Source organism: Vitis riparia, chromosome 5 (genome assembly GCF_004353265.1).
Source record: "Vitis riparia cultivar Riparia Gloire de Montpellier isolate 1030 chromosome 5, EGFV_Vit.rip_1.0, whole genome shotgun sequence".
NCBI classification, from domain to species: Eukaryota; Viridiplantae; Streptophyta; class Magnoliopsida; order Vitales; family Vitaceae; genus Vitis; species Vitis riparia.
This window is the reverse complement of record NC_048435.1, coordinates 10,956,055-10,965,707: the sequence shown is the minus strand read 5'-3', so window position 1 is coordinate 10,965,707 and position 9,653 is coordinate 10,956,055. Positions and strand designations below refer to the sequence as shown.

Here is a 9,653-nt window from a genome sequence, read left to right as displayed (position 1 = left end):
TCAATTTAGTGTTCAACATATGTAAGATTTGAGCGAGTTAGAGTTGGGTTTTGTTTAGAAAAATATCAATCCAAAAAGATTAGAGTTGACCTAGTTTAATGTCCGAGCAATTTATATAAAGTTGAACCATATATTATTTATTTATAATTATATTATATATTTCTTTGTTAAAATAAAAAAAAAAAAAAACATAAAAATGATAAGAAAAAATCTAACATTTCTTATTAACTAATGAATCTATAATTTTTCTTTAATTATTAAAGTATGTTTAATAGTTGAAGTTTAAGCTTTTTGAATAGTTATTTGTATTAAATTAGTTACTAGTGATTTATTTTATGCCTTTGAGATATTTAATTTTTAATATTTATTTTTTTATAAATTATAAAAAAACTGTTTGATTTAATAACTTGTAAGAATCTGAATTATTCATAGTCTTAGCGGGTGTTTCGTAAACCATTTTAATAACTTAAAGAGACTTAATAATTTAATCTAAATTAAGTATATTTAATAAAATAATTTAATAATATAACTTAAATAAAAAAACAATTTAAGTAATAAATAAAAACAATTCACTTATTTTTCAATCCATATTTTTATTTTATATTGTTATCTTTATTTATCCTAATTACCTTTAAGATTTTTTACTATTTCATAACCTGTATTATTATTCGATCTTATTTACTGATCATTTAAAATAAATTTTATATTAATTTTATCAAGAACAATGAAGGTTTTGGTGCATTGGATTCGTTAACAGAGTGTATTGATATTTAAGTTTACGTTTCTTCTTATAATTAAAGCAATATTTATGGTGAATTTTGTAAATACCAAATAAGGAAAATAAATTACTTTGTATTATAGACTCAGCAATCAGCAGTCAACACAAGCCAATAAGGTCCTTCCTCCTTCGAAGCAATATATTAAACCTAAAGGGACCAACTGGTAAATAAAGAAGGGTGTGAAACAAAATTAGTAGCTTTTACAGGGACTATCCCTGATCAGACACTCAATCCCTTGGCCTTTGTTCTTTTAGGGTTTCAATATCTGGAAATCATGTTCAATTACTCAGATCTGGAATCACTGCCCAATGTTTTACAAAGAAAGTATGCTTTGTTGCGTGATTTAGATAAAAGCTTACAGGGTATGAGATTTTATTGCAGCGATGCCCATGTTTTGTCTTTGTTTTATTTTTTTTTGCTTTCTCGTTCGTCAGTTATCTTCTCCTGACTTCCCTGATTCCAGAAGCAGAAAATATAGTTTTTTTAATTTCGAGGAGGAGTAATTGGTTTGCTTTTCTGGGTTAGGCTTGGTTCTGGACTTGGGTGTGGGGGCGAAAAGTTAAAATCAGTCATAACCCATATAGTGTTGAATTCTTAAGCATGGGATTTCTATGTTGATTGTTATTTTATTAGGGAAGTGCTTACCGAGTTCGTTTTGGAACTAATACAAGACTAATCTGATAGTTCAATTGTAGTGTTTCTGGGCTGAATTGATGGGGCAGAGTCAAAGCTGGAGATTAGGTTAAAATTTGAGCCGAGGATGAAATTATAAGTGCATGACAGAGAAGCGTGAAAGCATTGGCAGTGGGGATAGGGGTTGGAAGTCAGGTTGAATGTGGATGTTATAACTCAAAAATGGATCCAATGCAATTTTGTATCATGTGGGTGTTCTGTGCAGGATTAGCAATCTTATAATTTTTCAAGCATCTGAATTTTCATAATTTATCATAGGGAAGAACTGTTCTCATCTAAAACTTTAAAACTAACAGAAGTATAAAGTGAGTTTATTATCTTGAATATTAGTTGAGCAGGCCTTTTTTTCTGTAGCATGTGAAACTCTGATATCATGTTAGTCTCAACTTGTGATAAGAGAATATGAAAGACTCAAAGAGGAGATAATGGTGGTGAATTTTTGTCATGCATGAAATGATATTTCTGTCTTTTGAAGCTGTTTGGTTATTCAAATGTTCAGCTTTAACTGTTGATTAATGAATATGTATATTTTTTAAGCTAGGGTTTTGCTTTTCCAGTTATGGGGCTTTTGAAGTACATTGTTTTTGCTTTTGTATACAAACAGAAATCCAACGGCAAAATGAGCAGCGTTGTGAGCAAGAGATAGAGGATATTAAGCAGGGAGTCAAGTCTGGCAATATTACGCCAGATCCTTCACTCATCAGATTCTCAGATGAGGCACTGGATGAGCAAAAACATTCAATCAGGATTGCTGATGAGAAGGTTGCTTTGGCTGTTCAAGCATATGATTTGGTAGGAAACATGGCCCTCCATATTTCCCTTTTCATTATATGACTGCCCTTGTTGCATTGTTTGGGTTCAAACATTATAATTCAGTTATTTGGATCAGGAGCTGCTTTATGATCTTTCTCTTTCCACATTCATTGTTGATGGACAGATGCTGTTTCTACTTCTGAATTACATGTTTGCACAAATTATACCATTCTTTCTCTCTCTCTCTCTGGAACAAGTTATCATATTGATAATCCAAGAATGTTCATAGATAGGGCTTCCATAGAGCTTTAAGTGATGATAGTGCCACCAAATTCCTCAAAATTTTCCATGATTCCATGGTGGTTCTGTGATGTTCTGCCATTCCAGTTCTTTCATTTAGCCTGTAACTCTTTTGTTATTTTTCTTTTTCTACATGAATGTGAGGGTGTCTGTGTTGATGAGGGAAGGTTTTTCTTTTTCAACATGAATGTGAGAGTGTCCGTGTTGATGGGGAAGGGGGAGTGTATTGTAGTTTCTAATTTTCTATTTCTGGTTGCATTCTTCTCCAAACCCTCTCTCTCTCTCTCTCTTGCTATCTCTAACAAGTTATCATGAAAAATTTTATTTAAAAAAAATGTTAGTGGATGGGACTTTCATAAGTGATGATACTAAGTTCCTTAACTTTACTTTTTATAATTCTGTAGATGTTCTGGATGTTCTGCCAGTCCAACTGTTTCATTTAGTCTGTGACCATCCTTTTTCCCTTTACTGGGTCTGTGGTTTTTTTGAGGGAAGGGAAAGGGTGAATTAAGTTTTCTCTTTCTTGTTGTGTCTTGGAAATTAAAATTTATGTTTCACTATTGATCATCCATCACTCTGAATTTTATTATTTGAACCTTATTTTGTGTTTGAAGAAAAGTTGTTCTGCTCATTATAAGATAATGCTTTTCAAGCCTCCATTTTTGTACATCCGATAATGTGATACCTAGAAAATGATTGAAGAAATCAATTTTTTTAACTATTCAATAATTTGATATTTTTATCATCTTATAACTAAGGAATCAGGCATGTCATAGAAATCAAATCGGTTCTTTGTATTCTACATAGCATTTAAACCCTCCATGTTCTAGGGTTTGCCGCTTTCTGGCCTTTTAATTTATTGTAAAAATTACTTATTATTGAAAGGCATTTTATGATTTCAACAAATGATTAAAATGTTATTTTAAAAAAAAATATATAGTTAGTGATTTGAGGACATCTCCTGTTCTCCAGACCAAATTATTGACTTACATTTGGGTGGGAGCTAAATGGACTACTTCAATTTCCATCCACAGTATCCCCAAAGTTTGTTGAGGCATGTAATAAAGAGCAGTGACAATTTTCTGGATTATGAGGAATTTATTGGACCTTATCATTGTTAAGTTCTTTTAGTGACGTTGTTTGTTTATAACCATGGAACAGGTAGATACACACATTCAGCAACTTGATCAATATCTGAGAAAATTTGATGAAGATATTCGGAGAGGTACTCAATCTATTTATTTTCCATCATCTTGATTGTAAGTGACACAGAGTATCAGAATACAGTTTGGCAGCCTTGATGTTTCAGTAGCCACAAAAATATTTCCCCTTTGGTCATGTCAATTGCCCTAACCTCGATGTAATTTGACTCGTGACAGAAAGAGATGGCATTGCTGGAACAGGGTTGCCTGCTCCAATTCCTGATAGTGGAACGAAATCTGGAAGGGGTAGTGAAAGTAGTAGAGGAGGGCGTAAGAAGTATCAATCTTTTCTAAATTTTCCTTTTTGAAGTTCACTGCAAACTTATGTCCATTTGTTGACACTTTGATCTGAATTGGTGCTTTCTTGTTTTGCAAGTTAAACTGTTGAATGCCAAGTTACTTCATATTGAAATTTATGAGATCGAATTTGACATCTAAAGATATAAAGTCCAGTACTCAATGTTCTTTTTTACTAAAAATTGTATTGAATATGAAGATTCAGTTGGGCAAGGATGGTTCTCCCACACACATGCCTAGACACATATGTACACATACACATTACACAGTCAGCACACATGCAGGCTGTTTAGGATGAGGCAACATCCATATCATAAGTACTGGCATAAATTTCTAGGGCAAGAAATGGTTTTAGGGGGCTTAGTATTGTAGTATAGAATCACAATCTCATTTGCCAAATAGGTCTAGTTCATTAACCTTGACTAAAGATTATTTTTTAGCAATTAAAGGTGAAGACAAGAAGAATGAGATCCATTTTTTGTAAATGGCCCAGTATTTAAACCACAGCATTAGATACCTTACAGTCTATCTGTGCTGTTTGTCTCAATGTTTTTTTATCCAAAATAAGAGAATTTGATAATTAGAATCCAAAGCTGATTGTTTTTAGGGAAAAAATTTACCGTTTTCCTAATTATTTGTGATTGCCAGGTTGGTTTCATTTCTTAATTGGATCAAATATATACCAACCTAGTCATTGATGGATTGGTTTATTTATTTTTAAGGAAGAAATATATATATATATATAGATATATATTATATTTTTTAAATTCTATTTGTGAGTTTGATAAGGAAACTGCTACTTGTAGTAGAGGATTTAAGTTGAACAAAGGCTAGAGTTTTTGTTTGTTATTTGGGTCAAAAATGATTTTATAACATTTTCTCAGGGTTGGGTTATGGCTTTGGGTTAATTGAGAGCAGTCATACTGATAATTTGGTTTTGGATGGCAATAATTGAAGCAAGGTTGGTCAATGTCTGTTCCATTTTTGCCACATCTCCTTGGACCGATCATATAGTTGCATCTCCACAAACACTTGAGTGCATAAAGAAAAATATAAGGTGGAAACTGATGCATCCATGAAATTATATGTCTTATATTTGATTAGCTGTTAGTAGCTTCCAAATGAATTAGTGTTGGATAATATTTTTTATTTCTAATTTTTTGAGGAATTCATTAGGTTATTTCATGTTAAGAATTCACTAGGTTATTTCATTGGAAAGAATCAGAAAAAAGAATGGAAAGTTACTCCTTTGTGTTTGTTTTGGACCATTTGAAAAGAGAGAAATTGAAATTCGTTTGACAATGTGGAACATTCATATCATGGGTGCTGAAGAAGAGAAGCTGATCTTCTCCATGTTTGGAATAGCATGGGTGCTGAATTCTTCAATAGGAGTGCATGGATCTTTCATTGGAAAGAAGTGGAAGAAAGAATGGAAAGTTACTTCTTTGTGTTTGTTTTGGATCATTTGGAAGGAGAGAAATCGAAGGGTCTTTCGACAGTGTGGAACATTCATATCAAGAGCATAAAACCTCTTTCATATGTAATTTCTCTGGAGTTTAAAAGAGGCCTCAGTGTCTATGGTAGACTTTGTTGATTGGTTAGACTGCAAGGAAAGAGATGGAGTGGTTTTTTGTCTCTCTTGTTGTTCTTTGCTATATTGTGCCCTTATATATGTCCGGTGTACTCCGGTGTGCCTTTTTGAAAAGCCCTATTAATATATTTCTTTATTTTCCCATTAATTATTATGTTTGGATATCCTATTAAACACGAGGATAAATATATATATATATATATATATATATATGTATATGATGCTTTTCCAAAGCGCCATCTGATTGATTGTCATCTTCTAATTTGGTAATGTTGACATTAGCTAGCGTGTCGATGCTCAAAATAAGTGCCATTATTTATAAATACTGGTGCTTTTTGAGTGTCATTGTATGTGAACAAATCATTCAATTTAGTGACACTCAAATAAAGCGCCATTATATAGTTGTGAACTACCATGATGCTTGAAAAAAGTGGCAACATCTTTTTAGTACTTTTTAGTACTAAACCTTGATGCTAAAAATAAGCTTCATGTTTTAGCACCCTTAACAATGAGGCTTAAGAAAAGCACCATCTTCTTGCTATGTAAATAAGTTGTCCTTTCTTATAGCCCGAGTTTTTATTTCTTTAACCCTTTCCTTTTCTCTCCAAGACAAATGATTCAACCTGGGTTGGCCAGTCAAAACAATCTGAAGATCCAAGGCTCCTTCCAAATTCAAATCATTTGTGTGGCTAATGGCTTTCAAAAGAGGTAAGTACGAACTATTTCCTTCAAATTAGAGTATCCTATGGTGCACCTATCTGTCCTCATAGATGCGTTGCTTAGATGGGAGAATTCGTGGATCATGTGTTTTTCCATTACCCTTTTGCCCCTTTGCTCATGGCTTTGGCTGTCCTATTCTTCATGCTGATTCAGTGGATTGCTGCCAATGAAATTGAGATATGATGGTGATCAGCTTCTAGAGATTTGGCAGGAAAGCTAGGAGCAGAACTCTGGCATTTTTAGTTTTTTGCGACTCTGTAGTTGATTTGGGCAGAGAGGGATGCACAGTTTTTTTGGGGAGACAGATCTCCTCTGGAGTTGAGGCTGCATCTTCATTTCTTGGCCTCTTACTGGGTTTCCATTATATTTGATGATGTCAACTTGACACCATGGAATCTAGGGATTTATTGGCATCCGTCTTACCTTGATTTTATTTGGATTGGAAAGCCCATAGGAATGGAGTGATCCTTTTTATCTGACTGATATAAGTAACAAAAATTTTAAATAACAAACAAAGTTTTCCTATTTGAAACTCCTAGTGATCTTCAACCAATTACGTGCTTTGAAATAATTACTAGGAGTAAGTGCTATAGCTTGTTTCCCATACCTGGTTTCTTGATCCAACCAAGCGTCCAATATTTCAGGATCTCTTTGTCAAATGGCCTGCTGTCCCTGATCGGATTAGACAGGTCAATTCTTTTTTATGCCCCATGTTAATCGAGATCTCCTGTACTCCCCCGGGAATGCCTTTCTGAATTTCTTATTCTTGGGCTTTATTAAGGGCTTGGATTTTTCCCTTTTTTGTATGAGGGATATCTTGGCATTCTTTATTTGGGGTTTGTATTCCCAATAAAACTTTTTTGCTTTGCCAAAAAGGGGAAAAAAAAAAAAAAAAAGACAAAATCTTGATTCATTCCCAAAACTGCCAACCCTCTGTCTGTGTTAGTGTTAGAGTGTGTATTTTTTTTTTTTAATAAAGCAAACTAAATCAAAATGTCTGCGGTATGATAATCAATTCCCAAATTTCCACAAGTATGGCTATTATTACAATAATTCACGAGTCAGTTACAATATCCTGGAGTTATTTGAAAGGACTGCCGAGTAAGAAGACATCATTTATAGTTTCTTTACATGCATGGCTTTTCTCAATCTCATGTTGTTTTGGTCTTCAGATGTCGATATTCTCCCAAATAACTCTTGATTTTTGTATCATCCAATGGCAAGTAATTCTCGATTCTCTTTTTCTGCATGGGTTTATAAGAAAAAGATATGGCTGTGTAAGTTTTTTGGCTTCCCAAACTATGTCCTGATGAAAATTTGCTGACACTTTAATGATGGGAACTAGTTGAAATGAAGAATCTGATTGCTCCACTTGACCCTATCTGTGATATGCATACATTGTTCTCTGATCTCATGCTGTTGAAAGTCCAAATGTTACTGTGCTACTTTTGTGGGAAAATATGATTGTTTAAAATGACCAATTTTTGCAGAACACGCTTGGCCGCAGCAGCGGCTGCAGCAGCAGCAGCAGAGGCTGCTGCACCAGTAACAGCAGCAGCAAACCCAACCAGTATGGATTTAGATTTACCTGTGGATCCAAATGAACCAACATATTGCATCTGTGACCAAGTTAGCTATGGGGAGATGGTTGCATGTGATAACCCTGATGTATGCACCAGTGCTTTTTTGTTTTTATATTCTGAATCTGTATTCATGTGCTTTTCTCATTTTAATCTTACATTCTGAGCCTACAATCTGATCAAACCTCTGCTCCATTTTCTGCCAGTGCAAGATAGAGTGGTTCCATTTTGGCTGTGTTGGTGTGAAAGAACAGCCAAAAGGAGCATGGTATTGTTCAGACTGTATTGGAATGCAAAAGCGGCGGAAAGGCAAATGACTAGTGACATTTGTTTGTCAATGTGTTGTACTTGTACAGCCTTGATGTGGCTTTGATGAAGTACAAGCTTCCTTTTCTCTTGAACCTTTCTTCTGGATTGGTGGGGAGGGAATGAACTATGGGATGCTGGAGATTTATCTTCACATCACACCCATATCCATATCTGACACTTGTTTGAAACTGGCTTTTATCACTAGAATGAAATGACATGAATGTATCGAATCTGTTTTGTGGAGGAACTTGTTTGTACTCTTGGCTTTCTTGGGTACACATGTTAGTTGCTTTTTAGCCTCCTGTGATACTTCAATACTGCATGCTTGCGGTTGTATATAGAGTAAGGCACAGTATGCAGTCAAGTCTCAGTAGATTTTAGGTAGTGACCTTGTTTTGAGTTGGAAGCAAGCAAAGGCTGGATGTTCTTGTGAGAAAAGCCAATGGTAAGAAAAACTTATGTTTTGAAAACCAAATTGGCCTGGCCAGTTTGACCAGTCAGACCATTGATCAGAGCTTGGTCCGGTTTGATCCAGGCTTTGGAACCGGATGGACCGGCAGTTGGACGGTTGAGCGGTTGAACTGGCCTGCCAATTTTGGGCTGGCATTTTTTATTTTTCTTCCTTCGGCTTCGGGCTGGGTGCACTTATTAGTCTCAAAGTAGATTTTAAAATATGGTCGGATGTTATTGTGAGAAAAACTAATGCTTTGAAAACCAAACCGGCGTGGCCAGTTTGACCGATGGGACCATCAATCAGCGCCTGGTCCGGTTCGATCCAGGCTTTGGAACCAGATGGACCTACGGTTGGACCGCTGTGAATTGGCCGCCCAAACAACAATACCCCTGGGCTCTTGTTGCCCTCATCTCCTTTCGATGTGAGACGGAAGTTGAGTTTTGTTTTGAAAAATTCATGTAAAGGAATTGAACCGTGAACCTCTTGAGTACAAGGGATGGGCTGTGACCAATGTGAATCATGCTTACAAAATAACATGATTGATTTCAAAAAATTTATAATAATAAATATGTAAAAGATATAAGTAAAATAATATAATATTTTTTAAAACTAGAAAATAATAGGGTATATGCTATAAGTATATAATTTTTTGGTATTTCAAATTTAAATATTAGACATTTTATTTAACATAATTTAAAATACTTATCTAGGATTTAATTTAATAATATCAAAGATGAAAACAATTTTTAAATTTTATAATTATTTATATTTTTATTTGAATAATATTTAAATTATATATTAATCCCATCATGGTAACCATAGTTCGACCATCATGAAAACATTGTGAAAAAAACTTAAAAGTCGGACCGGTTGTCTATAAGCGTTTGCTTGCGATCCGGTGTTTCTAGATTGATTTATTCTTGGGCAGGGTCTCGAACTTTTGACTGACCAAAGTGAGACACAGTATATGTGCCA

The 9,653-nt window shown here is 34.4% G+C and overlaps 1 protein-coding gene across 2 annotated transcripts; it reads left to right on the top strand.

Moving 5' to 3' along the window:
• Nucleotides 1-962: 962 nt before the first annotated feature.
• Nucleotides 963-8,520, top strand: LOC117914842 (PHD finger protein ING1). 2 transcript variants are annotated; one of them, XM_034830339.1, is made up of 7 exons: nt 963-1,141; nt 2,077-2,264; nt 3,687-3,750; nt 3,905-4,004; nt 6,225-6,323; nt 7,826-8,003; nt 8,122-8,520. In XM_034830339.1, exons 1-7 carry the CDS (start codon nt 1,054-1,056, stop codon nt 8,230-8,232), a joined length of 828 nt encoding a protein of 275 aa, XP_034686230.1. In that variant the 5' UTR covers nt 963-1,053; the 3' UTR covers nt 8,233-8,520. The 2 variants fall into 2 exon arrangements, with proteins under 2 accessions (XP_034686230.1, XP_034686231.1); XM_034830340.1 differs by lacking the exon at nt 6,225-6,323 and having other exon boundaries at nt 964-1,141.
• Nucleotides 8,521-9,653: the final 1,133 nt, after the last annotated feature.

Coding starts and splice junctions, on each gene's coding strand:
- LOC117914842 (XM_034830339.1), top strand. CDS start 1,054: ATGTTCAATTACTCAGATCTGGAATCACTGCCCAATGTTTTACAAAGA. Junction 2,265..3,686: donor CTGTTCAAGCATATGATTTG/GTAGGAAACATG, acceptor ACCATGGAACAG/GTAGATACACACATTCAGCA. Junction 6,324..7,825: donor GCTAATGGCTTTCAAAAGAG/GTAAGTACGAAC, acceptor CAATTTTTGCAG/AACACGCTTGGCCGCAGCAG.